This window comes from Papaver somniferum, unplaced genomic scaffold (genome assembly GCF_003573695.1).
Source record: "Papaver somniferum cultivar HN1 unplaced genomic scaffold, ASM357369v1 unplaced-scaffold_10, whole genome shotgun sequence".
NCBI classification, from domain to species: Eukaryota; Viridiplantae; Streptophyta; class Magnoliopsida; order Ranunculales; family Papaveraceae; genus Papaver; species Papaver somniferum.
In genome coordinates this window covers 16614553-16629081 of record NW_020618825.1, presented here as the reverse complement: position 1 = coordinate 16629081, position 14529 = coordinate 16614553, and the positions used below count along the sequence as shown (strand labels likewise).

Below are 14529 nucleotides of genomic sequence, written 5' to 3'. Positions count from 1 at the left end.
CTATGAACTTTCTTTTTTCTTTGGATTTTGATGATGTGTATACAAAACAAAATGGTTTTCTTAATGTTTAGACGGTATTTTGACTCGGTTCCCGATTCACATTCTTAATTCTTAACGTATACCATAAGGGACAAGTTATTATAAGATTTAGTGACGATGAAAATGGGTTGCATATGATCTTATTAGAAACTTCCGAGCACAAGTGTATCCAGACATATTGATTAAATCAAATGTAGTTACTGACTTATTCAAGTTTGGTAGTGAATAGTTACTAATTTATCAAGTATAGTTTAGAGTAATGTGTCCATCAAATACGTTTATTTGTCCTCGAAGAAGAGAAGACTGGACCGGTCGAACAATAATATAGTTATATACTATATAAACTATATATATGGCGAGAATTCTCAAACATGGAAACATTATAGCCAGAATTCTTAAAGTTTCCCTGATGTCCAAAAATGATAGATATCTCGGAACTCCTTTATTCTTTGATAAAAATAGGAAAGCGAACTTCGAGCCACTCCTACAAAAATATTACTCCATTTTACAAGGCTGGAAATCCAAACTTCTATCTCAAGCGGAGAGGACAGTTCTGATAAAACAATTATTCAAGCTTTCCCAACGTGCCAAATGCAGGTGCTTTCCCTACCGAAAGAAACCTTGAATCAATTAGATCGTATACAAAGAAACTTCTAGCGGAATAAAGAAGGGCAAAAAAGACAAGGGGGTTTCATCAGAGCTTGGAAATACATTTGCAAGCCTATTGCGCAAGGTGGTTTAGGTATTAAAAAACCTCATCAGTTTAATATAGCACTTCTCACGAAACTAGCCAGCAGATTAATTTTAGAGAAAGACCAACTATGGGCAAAAATTCTCAAAGAAAAATATTTCTCAAATTCTCATCCTCTGGAAGCTTCTAAAGTTTCTAAATTATCCTGGATTTGGATAAGCATCCGAAAATTTCTAGATTTAATCAAAGGAAATTTTGTCTGGCAAGTCAAAGATGGAAATTCGATTAAAATATGGGAAGACAAATGGATTCCAAATTCGGAAATAATACCGCAACCACAAGAAATGCAAGACTCGGATCCAAAAAGAGTTCAAGAGCTCGTAAATTTAAAGGATAAATTGGATCAAGGAAAACTAAACAGTTATTTTAGCCCGGAGGTTAGAAAGAAAATTAAGGCGATTACTCCAAAAAAAAGAAGAAAAAGACAAAATACAATGGTTACACCACCACTCAGGAATCTTCTCGGCAAAAAATATCTATAATTTCTTAGCAAATCAAAATCAAGAAGATGATAATTCCTTATTAGACTTCCCATGGAAGAGTATTTGGAAAATTCAAGCAATACCAAGAATAAAATTTTTTGTATAGAAACTAGCTGGGAAAGCTTTGCCTACATCTTCGAGATTAGGGGTGCATAACCCGGAAATTGACCCAATCTGCGAACTATGCAATTCGCAAGCGCAGGAAACAGAGACTCATCTATTCGGATCTTGCCCTTTCGCAAAAGCTATTTGGTTCAGATTTTCGCTATGAAATTTAACTTCTTCGGCTAATACGGATCTGATTACAACATGGGTTAAAGGGTGGCTTTTAAACCCAGATCTGGATAATTTGGTAGGAAAAATCTCAACCATGTTATGGTTCATGTGGAAATACAGATGCTCGGTGGTTTTTGAAAACTTAACCCCAAATCAAATGCAACTAATTGATCAGATTAACAGATTTTTGCAATCCATCCCTCAAAAGAACACAAAGGAATTGTAAAACAATCAGTTAATGAAGATCAACACCAAATGGTCGGATATAAACACAGACTGGATAATATTTATTGATGCTTCTTTCAAGGAAGAAGACATTTCAATGGAATACACTCTCATCGTTTATTCAGTAGACCACCAGACATTTATGCACATTTCAGCAGGCTCTGGGACAACTACTTCGGCCTTTCATGCAGAAGCGAAATCTTTACAAAAAACAGTCACATGGCTAAGGGACAACGTTTTGTCTAGCGTTTCAATAATGACCGACTGTAAAGCCTTGGCAGACAGCATCAACAAGGAAAACACAAACCTTTGTGGACAGCCAAAAACACAATTCAAAAAGCCAAGAAAATCTTAAAATATCTTCCTCAAGCTCGGGTGAAGTTTACAATGAGAAAATACAATACAGCAGCGGATCAAATCGCCAAGGAAGCAAGAATAAAGAATCTTCAACGTATGTCTACGAAATTACAATAAAAAATCAAGCTTTCTAGCATCATTTCTAATGTTTTTGATAGAAACGAAATTGTAAATCTTATGTACTATCTTTGCTAGTTAATATATCCATCTTTCCATTAAAAAAAAAGAACTATATATAGTATAGTTCCAACGGATTATGGAAAGATCATCAAAATATGTTCTTTGCAAGATCCTGAAACTTTGATTTACTATACTGTACTGACTATGATGGATTTTGCAGGAAACATCAATGATAACAGAGGACATTCAGGATACTCTGGAGCTTGGGGAGCAACAAGAGGTGCATATCTAGCTTTCCAATGGGCCAAAAAAATGCAGTACACAAATATAGAGATACAAGATGAATCCATGGAGACTCTAGTTCGGTTGAAACTACTATATCATAAATCTGTCAAAGGAAGATTCCATCTAACTTTCTATAGAAGAAGTAATAGTGAAGAGGAAGACGGTAATACTGATATCAACCCAGTATCTTTTGTTTTATTAAATCTTAAGCTCATCCATAGACTTCAAAATATGGATTCTTTTAATATTGCACTCTTTTGTAAAAACAATACTAGAAGGATGAGTGGTCCTTCCATTAAAAACTCGATGTATCAGTCTTAGGTGCTTCTTCAACGTTCTAAGTTTTTCTATAAAAAAAACAAAACAATTATATAGTTTAGAGTAATACTTACACTGGTAGTCGGATTAAAAAAAAAGGCACTGTTTTCTTTTTTTTTTGTTTGGTAAGTAACAAAGCACATTGTTATCCTCCGTGTGTTTTTTTTATCAGAAAGGACAGTACACCATATTTCGCGTTTAGTAACTTTTTATTCCAGTTACTAAATGGGGTTGTGACAGGAATCATCCGTTATAGAAAGGGGTGTAACAAATTTTCGTAATAAACATGTTGCCGTTACTAATCTGGGGTTGTAACGGTTTTCGTAACAGAAACGATGCTATTACCAAATTAAATTAGTAACCACGTCAAGGCCGTTTCTAAACTTTTACTAGAGTTACAAATAAATTGACCAAGTCAGCGTTCACCGACTCCTATTATCTGGTAAAAATTTAATAACACTTATTTTCCGTTACAAATTTTTTTGTAACTAAAAAAGAAAAGTCAGTCTTCATTGACCTGGTCAAAATTAATTCCCACCCCTTTTATTTTCCCTACAAGTACCCTATCCCCTGGAATTATTGTCGTTCAATCCAATTCACACATTCATTCTTCATTCAAAAGAAGTCATTCAAACATTTATTTGAACATTCATTCCAAGTTATAAAAAAGTTTCGTATTACACAACAAAGTTAGAAAAACATTACAAGAATCGTGAGAACAAAAATTGTCATTTGGATAATGTCTAGACCAAGTACCAACTAAATGTTTCAAACAATATGGAAGTCTAACATCCTATGTCTTCAAGATCTTCAACAGAAAAACGAAAGCTAAAAGACAAATACATGATTCATCTCTTGATACAACTGCATTATAACCAAACAAACACATAGAATGGGAAATGTGTAATCGTGAAAGCCATTTCGAATATCCGGATTTGCAGTACCTTTTATGAGACAAGGAAAGGTGTTAGGTTGTCTTTCACCATGTTAAGAGCTGCACTTCCTGCACTATCTTTAGTCACTTTAGGTGACACATCACTTCCGACTGATAAGAAAACGAGGATTTACAAAATTTTTACCAGTGATAGAAAACAAAAAACAAAAAATTAAATACAAAATTTGAAAGTTCAGATGGATCCTATGACCCGCAGCGGCTTCCCAAAGGAGTACTAAAGCTTTTGCATTATCGCACAATTCGGAATCCGTCTTGAAAGTTTAATTTTCTTCAAAGATACATCAGTTCCTTTCCCTCCAAATGATGGTAGCAGGAATAAGATCTGAAACCACATTTCTAGAATGAGAAACGTATAGGCTAATGCCATCACAGTTTCCGGGAAAATCCAAGCCTAATTTTCAGTGGGTGTTAGGTTAAGTCCTATGGGCTAGATTGAGCTGCTAGATTAGTAGTTAAGTGTTGCAATTCAAAAAAGTGTGGCCTAAAAGTTAACACTAGTTCTCTCTCCTAGCATGTGATCACAATTGTACTAGCAGCGAGATTGAAGCGCTGAATGGTTTAGCGCTCAAAAAGTGACTTTTACGCAGAACGGTTCAACGCTCACAAAAATCACACAGATCAAAAAAATTACAAAATTTGATCTGACGGCTGAAATTGGTTGCGTTGAATGGTTCAACGCTCAAAAGGTGACCTTTACGCTGAACGGTTCAGCGATCACAAAAATCACACGGATCACAAAAATCACAAAATTTAATCTAACGGCTGAAATTGGTTGTGCTGAACGGTTCAGTGATGGACAGTGGTCCCAGATGACGTGGAATGCTAATCTAGTTGATAGGAAGTTGCCCTAACTGACGTGGATTGCTAATCTAGCCACTAGATTAGCACCCATACGACTTAGCCTTAAAGCAAATCACATTTTCCTACCTATCTTACAATGCAACAGCAAATGTTATCGGGATTCAGAGCTATCCCCACAAAGGACACAAGAACTGTAGAGATCAAACTACGGGCATGCTTCAAAAAGAAAAAGAAAAAAAAAATCACAACTACAAAGGACAAGGGTACTGTTAGGCCAAATGGTCAAGGTGAGCAGACCATAGTGTGATGAGCCATGATGGCGCCGTGCAAAATGTAGTGGTAATAGTTATTTGCAAACATTTACTTGGGCCACCACTATTACACAACAACAGAAGATAAAGAAAAGTACATAAAAGAAAAGTTATTTGCTAACTGCAAATGCTGGGTTAGACAAACACAAACAAGACAAGAAGTAAAGCACTAACTGATAATTGCTATCATGGCACTTGGTTGACGACAGGACCTTATGCTGGAGTTGGTCTGAAATGACAATCTCTATGTTGCCAATGTATGCTACACCCGTTGAGCTTTTTTCATAGGTAAGAAAGGAGTTCTGCAAAGCGGACATAACACTTGGTCGTGATGAATCCACCGGTCCAAACACGATTTATGAAAAGTATGCCGGCAAGTATTCAACTGTATGATCTCATCTTTATCTTGGAACTGGCACAGACAAACAATGCAACTATCTTCTTCATAATAAGTCTTGCACGGATCGGCAATCAAGTCTTTGAAGTTACAAACGGTTGTAACCCGTCTGATAAGCTCCCCAACAACATCCGAAGCATATAAATCATGAATTGAATATTTCGTTAGGCTTCGCCCGTTTGGATCGAATGGCAATACGGAAAATGGGTCATTTGTCCAAAATTTTTTAAAACATGGTTCAAATGGACGAGTAAAAAATTAGTATGGGTGAAATAGACAAAAAAAAAATTAGCAAGGATGAAACTGGATTCATCTTGACTTAAACTTAAAAAATAGCAAGGATGAAACTGGATGCATCCTCATGTAAATTAAAAATAAGAAAAAGTATTTGAAAATGGGTAGGATGAAACTGGTTACATTCTGGCTATTTTTATATTTTTGTCCATTTGAACAGTATCTTTTTAATTTTTATCCATTTAAACAGTATCAAAATGTACAAGTCTTTTTCACCCAGAAATTGTTGATTTTGGTCTTTTTAACCAGTTTTGTGATGGCAATAGGTCGTGCTCATCCTCTTCAGCTTGTTCTACGTAACCACGGCGACCGAGAAATAGTTTAAGTTTGAGGAAAATTGCGTTGAGGATGCTATTTGCAATGAAAATAATCAGTTGGATGGAGTTTGGGATCTTTGAATTTGGTGCAATAAACGGTGCCAAAACGAATTGAGAGAATACCATTCTGACTACTTCTTATCAGTTTGCTATCTTCTGATGAACTTTCTCTTGGATTCTGAAGATTATAAAGAAAACAATTCGTTTGCTACACATGAGCTTCCGAATCAGTTCAATTAATCACCCATCAAATATATAGTCAATATCGTAGACTTGTAGATTTATAATATATTCGAAGATAAGCAGCCCTGAGGTACTTGAACATCAAGGAGATGTAAATATTCTCTTTTGTTTTGAGCAGAATTTTTGCAGTTTCAAATATATACAGGTTCATGAATTTGCAGCTGTTTAGAATATGTTAGGAATTTCCGTAATTATTTAAATTTTGAGTGAAATTTTCCGTGTAAATTTGCAGATTTTAATATGACTGCAAGTAATTTTGCAGCATACCAAGAATGACTTCTTTTGTGCAAAATAGCATATACCAAGCATGGATATATGCTCTGTAACAATGTGAATATATAACTAGATCCCCATTCTTAACGTATGCAACATGGGAAAAATTATACAATATATACTGATGATATTGTTTAGCGCAAGTGGGATCTAAAGAAATGATTAAACCAAATGTTGTAGTTAATTTATTCAACTGCAGTAGTGATTATTTACCTCAACGGTTGATCTAATTATAAAGACATGTACTAATAGACATGAAGATTATCAATGGGAATGTCGTATTCAAGAAAAAAGAAATGGTTAATTGAACTCAGCCAACCGCATCTTTAAATCTAAAAGATCAGATCAGACAAGGGGATAAGATAAAATGGTGACTACTCCCTTACACGTCTCCCCCCTGCATATGGTAGGTTGATATATAATGCGTCAAAACAGAATGTGAAACACGTTATGACCGATAACAACAAAAAAAAAATAATGTTATGCAACTCGGACATGTTTAATTATTAGCAATTTGGAAGATCAATTCTTATGGAGATAGATATCGAGGATCATAACCTAATCCCTAGTGATTAATAGTCTGATTCTTGTATTTATTTGATTGCTTTTGATACTAACTATATTGTCTTGATTATCATTAATTATGTCCAACTTTTTAAATTAGTCTTTTTATGGGCTTTAATGGAATCTTCTTAGTTTAGGTTAAACCACAGAGATGACATTACCAAAGAAAGTTGAAAAACGCTCTTAAACAACTACCATTGAAATTCTTGGAAATCTTTTTCAAGGCAAGACTCACATGGAAGTCAGAAACTGACAACAAACAGCACACTAAACGTGCATTAAAAAATCACTACAATCTCCATAATTTTCCTTCTTATAAGACATTATTAAAGCGTAAGAAATCTTCACTCAACTCTACTCACTCACTGTTTGCTGCAAACCATGGAGAAGAAGCAGAAGAAATCTTCTACACTCCCATATCTTACAATCTTCATCTTCATCACCACTTTAACTCAAACCATCTCATCACCATTATCATCAGAAGATGAGCTACAAACTTATATAGTTCATGTATCAAAACCCCATAAGCCACAAATATTCACTACACATGAAAACTGGTATACATCAACACTATCTTCACTCTCGTCTTCAAATTCCATACACTCAGCTAAACTTCTCTACACCTATGATCACACCCTTCATGGATTTGCAGCTAGGCTTACACCAACTCAAGCTTCACAACTCCGCAAAGCTCCAGGCATTCGTACTATACTGCCCGAACGTGATCGCCATATACGTACAACTCGTTCACCGGGTTTCCTTGGGCTGAATCAGGCGTCTGGTCTATGGCCGAATTCTGGTTATGCGGAGGATGTTGTTATTGGTGTTCTTGATACCGGAATCTTGCCGGAACGGAGGAGTTTCCTGCCACGTCATGTAACAAGAAGGTGATTGGTGCTAGGTACTTCTCAGCTGGTTATGAAACTAGATATGGACCAATCAATGAGACATTAGAATCAAAATCTCCCAGAGATACTGAAGGTCACGGGACCCATACTGCATCAACGGCTGCTGTAGCTCCCGTCAAAGATGCTGGATTTTACGAATTTGCCCATGGTGAAGCCAGAGGAATGGCAACAAAAGCAAGGCTCTGAATATACAAAATTTGTTGGAAAGAAGGATGTCATGATGCTGATATTTTAGCTGCTTTAGACCAAGCCGTTTCCGATGGCGTCGACGTCATATCGATTTCGGTTAGCTTATCCGGTCAAAATGACTATGACGACGACTCCTTTGCAATCGGAGCGTTCGGAGCTGTTGAAAAGGGTATTTTCGTATCTACTGCAGGTGGTAATTCAGGTCCGAAGGCGGCAACAGTTGAAAACATCGCTCCGTGGTTATTAACAGTCCGTGCGGCATCAATGGACCGAAGTTTCCCCGTCGATACAATTTTAGGTGATGGAACGAAATTTCGGGGAATCAGTCTTTACTCCGGAGCTGGACTAGACCCTAAGGTTCAATATCCTCTTGTTTTTGCTGGCGACCATGGTCATAGACTTTGTGTACCAGGGACATTAAAGAGCGATGAAGTCAAGGGTACAATCGTCGTTTGTGACCGCGGCGCTAACAGTAACGTGGAAAAAGGTAGTGCCGTTAAGTTGGCCGGCGGTGTAGGTATGATTCTTGCCTGTACTGCTACTACCAATTCTGCTGATTTACATATTCTTCCATCGGCATTGGTCGATCTAACGGCCGGAGATAAAATCAAAGAATACATCGAGTCTGCAGCTTCTCCAACGGCTACTCTTATTCCACATGGGACCATAATTGGCCCATCTCCGGCGGCTCCGCAGGTTGCTTCCTTCTCTGGTCGGGGGCCTAACGAGGTAACTCCACAGATTATTAAACCGGATATTATTGCACCGGGGGTGAATATTTTGGCAAGTTGGACCGGAGCAGTGAGTCCATCTGAGTTAGATGTTGATCCAAGACGAGTTGAGTTTAATTTCCAATCGGGTACGTCTATGGCTTGTCCACATGTTAGTCGGCTTGCTGCATTGTTACGTAAAGCCCATCCAAAATGGAGTCCAGCTGCAATAAAATCAGCTATCATGACTACTGCTTACAACTTGGATAATTTGGGTGGCAATATTTAAGATGTCTTCACAGACAAAGATTCTACACCACACCAACACGGGTCCGGTCACGTCGACCCGAACCGAGCTGTCGATCCCGGCCTGATATACGATCTCGGTACCGATGACTATATCAAGTTCTTGTGCTCCAGTGAGTACGACGAAGATAGAATCGCAGTACTAGTGAAAGACCGTACAGTCGATTGCTCTACAATGACATTTGCTAATGGGCCTGGTGATCTTAACTACCCGTCTTTCTCGGTTGTTTTCAAGTCGGAAACCGAAGTTGTCAAGTACCGTAGAGTTGTGACGAATGTCGGGAAATCAACGAACGCAGTTTATGAAGCTAAGGTAATTAACGTCGGAGCCGTAGATGTGAAGGTAATCCCGAGTAAGTTGGTGTTCAATGAACAAAACAAGACCCTTTCTTATGAAATCAAGTTTACAAGTTTGGCTGGTAAAGGTGATGGAGAGCCCAAGTTTGGTGCCATACAATGGAGTGATGGGGCTCATATCGTTCGAAGCCCAATTGCATATTCATGGGATAGCTCACCACATTACTCCTCCATCTAAGAATTATTAGTTTGTACTTGGATTCAATGATCAAGAATAAGATTGCAAAGCTTCTTAGCAAGCTTCTAAGTAAAATACAAGATTGAAGAGTGAAAAATCTATGTGAAGATCGAAGAGTGAAAATTTGTTTTTCACTCCATTCTAATTTTCTTAATTTTGTTTGGAAAAATACAACATCCTCAAAATCAAGCCCATAACATAACAAACCCTCCAAAATCCTCCCCTATATATAAATATAAAAAAATGCACTTAGATTTTTGTAGTGACCCATAAAATCATCAAAATCTAAGCCCATTCCATCACTCTCTTTTTTGTGCCATTTTTTTTTTTTTTTGTGACACCCCCACTAGTTTCTTTTGGGTTAGGTTCATTTTCATCAAATTACACAAAAAAACCAACTCAAAATATTACATAAAATTTGATCTTCTTGTCATGATCTTTTACCCATGGACTTGAGAAGACCACTGGTAAGAAACTGGGGTTCTAACTTGATGCTGTTTACTACTCCAAACAATCTCACCAAATGAATCTCCACTAGCCTTCTTACTCATCCTCATTCCTCCTCTCTTAGCAACTCCTCTTTTAGCAACAAATGTAACCACAAATCTCTTCTTCTCACCAACTTGTCTGAATGTAAGCTGTTTGGGTCTGACTGAGACCCCAACATTCTTAGGCCCAGCAATCATAACATCATAAAGTGCCCTAGCTGGTCCCACATTTGTCAACTCTCTACTATATCTAACGGTCCTGTTTCCTCCAAAAAGAACAGTAAAAGATGGGTAGTTAAGTTCACCCACATCTTTAAACTTCTTGGCACACGTGACATTCGCACGCTTCACAACAGCTTGTACTTGGTTGATTGTGTAGTCCAAGCCGCATAGAAACGCAACGTAGTCCTCAGTTGTGATGTCGTACACAAGACCCGGGTTAAGGGCTTTTTGTGGATCGACATGACCGGATCCGTGAGCCCATGGGTTTGATTTAGATCCATCAGTTGCATCTCGGAGCGGTGATTTGGTGTTGTCTGTTGTATAAGCTGTTGTCATCAGTGCTGATTTCATTGCACTTGGACTCCAATCAGGATGTGCTGCTTTTAGTAACGCTGCTACACCGCTGATATGTGGGCATGACATTGATGTACCTACAAAAAGTGAAACATGGAATCATTATAACCCAACGGTCATGATCAAATCAATCACATCTTAATCAAAAGTAAAAAATCACCATCTAGTGGGCCCCAACTTTGTAGTAGCCCCCATCCATGTTCTATGATTATCTGTAAAGTCAGAGAAAAGTCCAGCATTTGTGCGGCTAATGATGTTAAAAAAACACATAGTGCCCCATTATTCTTGCTAGATCAAATCACGACCGTTTATTCTAACATGCTTATTTTTAGTATGGTACGTGATTTAGTACGATATCAACGAAATGATAGGGTGTACTTACCAGACATGATATTAAACTGAGTCTTCCTTGTATCTCTTGATAAACCAGTAGGACCCACTGATTCAGACCAAGCAGCTAAGATGTTGACACCTGGACCAATCAGATCAGGCTTGAGAATCTGTGGGGTGACAACATTTGGACCTCTAGAACTGAAAGCAGCAGCAACTGGAGATGGACGTATATTAAGAACAGTCCCCCCAAAGCTCAACACAGCCGTAGGCTTTTTAGTAGAGCGTACGTACGCCCTGATTTGGTCACTTACTTTTCTTCCGACGGCAACGGCAGGCAACAAATGGCTATCAGCAACCAGTTCTTCACCGGAGGCAGCCGTGTTTGCTAATATCATACCAATCCCACCAGCATCACGTACAACAGCACCCTTTTCGACACGTGCGTTAATTCCTCTATCACATAAGACCACTTTGCCCTTCACTTGGGCGGGTTCTAACGAACCGGGTAAGCACAAATTACTGGTTCCATTCTCTTTACTGTAAACTAAACTCAATGGCTTTTTACCCATACCCGAACCACTGTATAAAGATACACCCGAATACTTTATGTGGTTACCTAAATCAGCATAAGCTGGGAAATCACGGTCTAATGTACCAGCACCAACGGTCATGATCCATGGAGCAACATTAGCTAACGTTGCCCGACCCGGACCCGAATTACCAGCCGAACACGATACGAAGATACCTTTCTCCATTGCTGAAAATGCACCAATGGCGATCGTATCACGGTAATAGGGAGAAGAACCACCACCTAATGACATAGATAAGACGTCGACACCGTCTGTTATGGCTTGATCCATTGCAGCTAAAATATCCGACCCGAAACAACCAGTAGCCCAACAAACTTTATAAGCAGCAACACGTGCACTGGGTGCCATGCCACGTGCCGTACCCTTTGCGTACCCGAGCAAACTAGCATTCCTTACAATTGAACCAGCAGCCGTGCTGGCCGTATGAGTGCCGTGTCCATCGCGATCTCTAGGCGTCTCATTCTCTTTGGGCTTTTTAGTACCTCCTCCCGCTTCACCACCGCCACCACTAGCCATGCGAAACCCCTTGGAAAAACTCCTTGCACCAATCAGCTTCTTGTTACAACTCGTCGCTTTGAAATCAACACCCGATTCACACTTACCTTTCCACCGAGCTGGAACCGGCGGCATACCTGCATCCGAGAAACTCTCCGATTCAGGCCAAACACCCGTATCAAGAACCCCAACGATCACATCATTAGAAGCATTATCCAACTCTCTCGTGCTATGACCCGTCCATAAACCCATATCCGTATTAAGACCGAGAAACTCAGGTGTCCGAGTCGTGTGGAGCTGATAAACAGTATCTTCGTAAACTCCCAGAACCGAGTCAGATTTCCTCAACGAGTCAGCTTGTTCTGACTCGAGCGAAACTGCAAACCCGTTATAGACGGTATCATAAGTGTACAAAAGTGATGTTTCTGACTCGGTAGCAGTAGAGTCTGACTCAGATGTGAAGTATTGGAGATGAGCAGTGTACCATTCATTTGATGATGAATATGTAGTGGGTTTTAGATTATGATTCATATGAACAATATATGTTTTCTTCTCTGCATACGATGAAGAAATCAAGAAAGATGAGAAAATTATAAATGAAACCCAGAGAAGAGAAGAAGAAGAAGCCATGGCCATTAATGGCGATGGCTATGGGGAGATGAGATCTTGCAGAGAAGAAGAAGAGAGATGTTAGTGACAGTCTTCTCTTCTTGGAAGAAGGGATAAAAGAGAGTGAAGAAGAGAACTAGTGTCGTGTATATAAATAAGAAATAATAAAGAAATGGACTTGTGATTTTGTTTATTTTCTTAAAGTGCCACTGAGGGAAGATAGTGTGTTGTTAGCTGGTTAGAGCACGGACTATGGATCGAGGGTTCCCAATCAAAATGAATTAGTTTCATTAGATTTGATCAAATTAGGTGCTCCTATGTTGCGAGAACACCCACTCATTCATCAAAATTCACTCACATATTCATACAAGCGAATGAGTGGTCGACACTCTTTACTAGGAGGCTGATCTTCTGCCTCCTAAGAGAAACTTGAGTTAGGCTCCTGGAGAAAAAATTGTACTAAGAGGCTGATGTTCTGCCTCCTGGAGATAAAAAACAAAAAGAAAATATTAAAATATCTAAAATCATGTTGGGGAGGCTGATCTTCCGCCTCTTGGGTGATTTTTTCTCTCTCAAGAAATTTTCCCTCAAGAGACTGATCATGTGCCTCTTAGTGTGTATTTTAACCTCTCACATGATTAGAAACACACTCTTTCACTCAGCCTCTCTTTCGTTTAGGTAGTGAATGAGTGTTAAAAACACTCATTCCATAGCCTTGCTCTTAAAATTATTATTGTTTCTAGGTTTATCATTTTTTATTTTTTTGTAATAAAGGTTATTCCTACGTGTATCGCATTTGATTAAACATACTTAGGACTAATGTATCTTGGGTAACAACTAGGGATGTCAATGGATACCCATTACCCGGACCCTGAACCGGACCTGATATATTTGGGTCCGGTTCCGGGTCCTAAAGTTGGACCCATTAGCTACTTAGGACCCGGCGGATAATAAGAGAAATATATTAAGTTTTTGAGGTTTTTTAAATAGTTTTATTAAGATCCAATGGGTACCCGGAACCGACGGGTACCCGAGTATTTAAACGGGTCCGGTTCTGGGTCCACAAGTTTAGGAACCGGATCCGGAACCGTTAGAAACCAGACCCGACCATTATAAGTAGGGTCGGGGTCCGGGTCTTGTGATACCCGGACCCGTTGACACCCCTAGTAACAACTACTTGTAGTGCCTAATTGGAAAAAAAAAAAAAAAAAAAACTGTTGGATACAACCAGGCAATATCAACTCAACCCTCCTATAGCATCATGGGTGTTTTTTTTCTTCTTTTTCGGACTATATTAGCAAAAAATAAGTAGTTGTTGCTAGTGTGATATTAAAAATCGACGAAAAACTATAAGTTACAAGCAGAGAATAACTGAATTCGAAATTTGTTTACACCATAATTGCCGATTGGGTATTTTTTTTTTTTGAAATTATTTGTACAAATTAATAGAGTATTAGCAAGGCATTTAGACGCAAGATATTATTTTCCAAAGGCTTGCCAAAACAATTTGATCCTTGTGCAACATTATTTGTTAGTGGTGGTGGTCCAAGTGATTTTAGTTTCAACAAAGTGAATCATCATCCATCTCCAACTCATCATTTGAGAGCTTTTTTATCATGAAAGTGCAAGACATACTCATCAGCTAGTAGGTCATATTTAGCACACATATAAGATATTTTCTTGAGTTTCATAATTCCATTATCTTTGTGGATATTTGTTATTGATCTCGTTAACCCCACAAAAAGAAATGGATATTAACTAACTTAATCTACTCTTTCTATC

General features: G+C 38.4%; 1 protein-coding gene and 1 pseudogene across 1 annotated transcript; one reads left to right on the top strand and one right to left on the bottom strand.

Moving 5' to 3' along the window:
* The first annotated feature begins 7361 nt into the window (after nucleotides 1-7361).
* LOC113326905 lies at nucleotides 7362-9689 on the top strand (annotated as a pseudogene).
* Nucleotides 9690-9776: 87 nt separating this feature from the next.
* LOC113326904 (subtilisin-like protease SBT1.8) lies at nucleotides 9777-12863 on the bottom strand. Its single transcript, XM_026574568.1, has 2 exons — nucleotides 11103-12863; nucleotides 9777-10797 (listed from the first exon to the last, which is right to left on the bottom strand). The coding sequence occupies exons 1-2, from the start codon at nucleotides 12772-12774 to the stop codon at nucleotides 10097-10099; spliced, it is 2373 nt and encodes a 790-aa protein (XP_026430353.1). The 5' UTR covers nucleotides 12775-12863; the 3' UTR covers nucleotides 9777-10096.
* Nucleotides 12864-14529: the final 1666 nt, after the last annotated feature.

What these genes read in the sequence shown, in the direction of transcription:
- LOC113326904 (XM_026574568.1), bottom strand. Translation starts at nt 12,774, where the DNA reads ATGGCCATGGCTTCTTCTTCTTCTCTTCTCTGGGTTTCATTTATAATT. An exon ending in TCAGTTTAATATCATGTCTG is followed by an intron (nt 10,798 to 11,102) that starts GTAAGTACACCC and finishes CACTTTTTGTAG; the next exon opens with GTACATCAATGTCATGCCCA.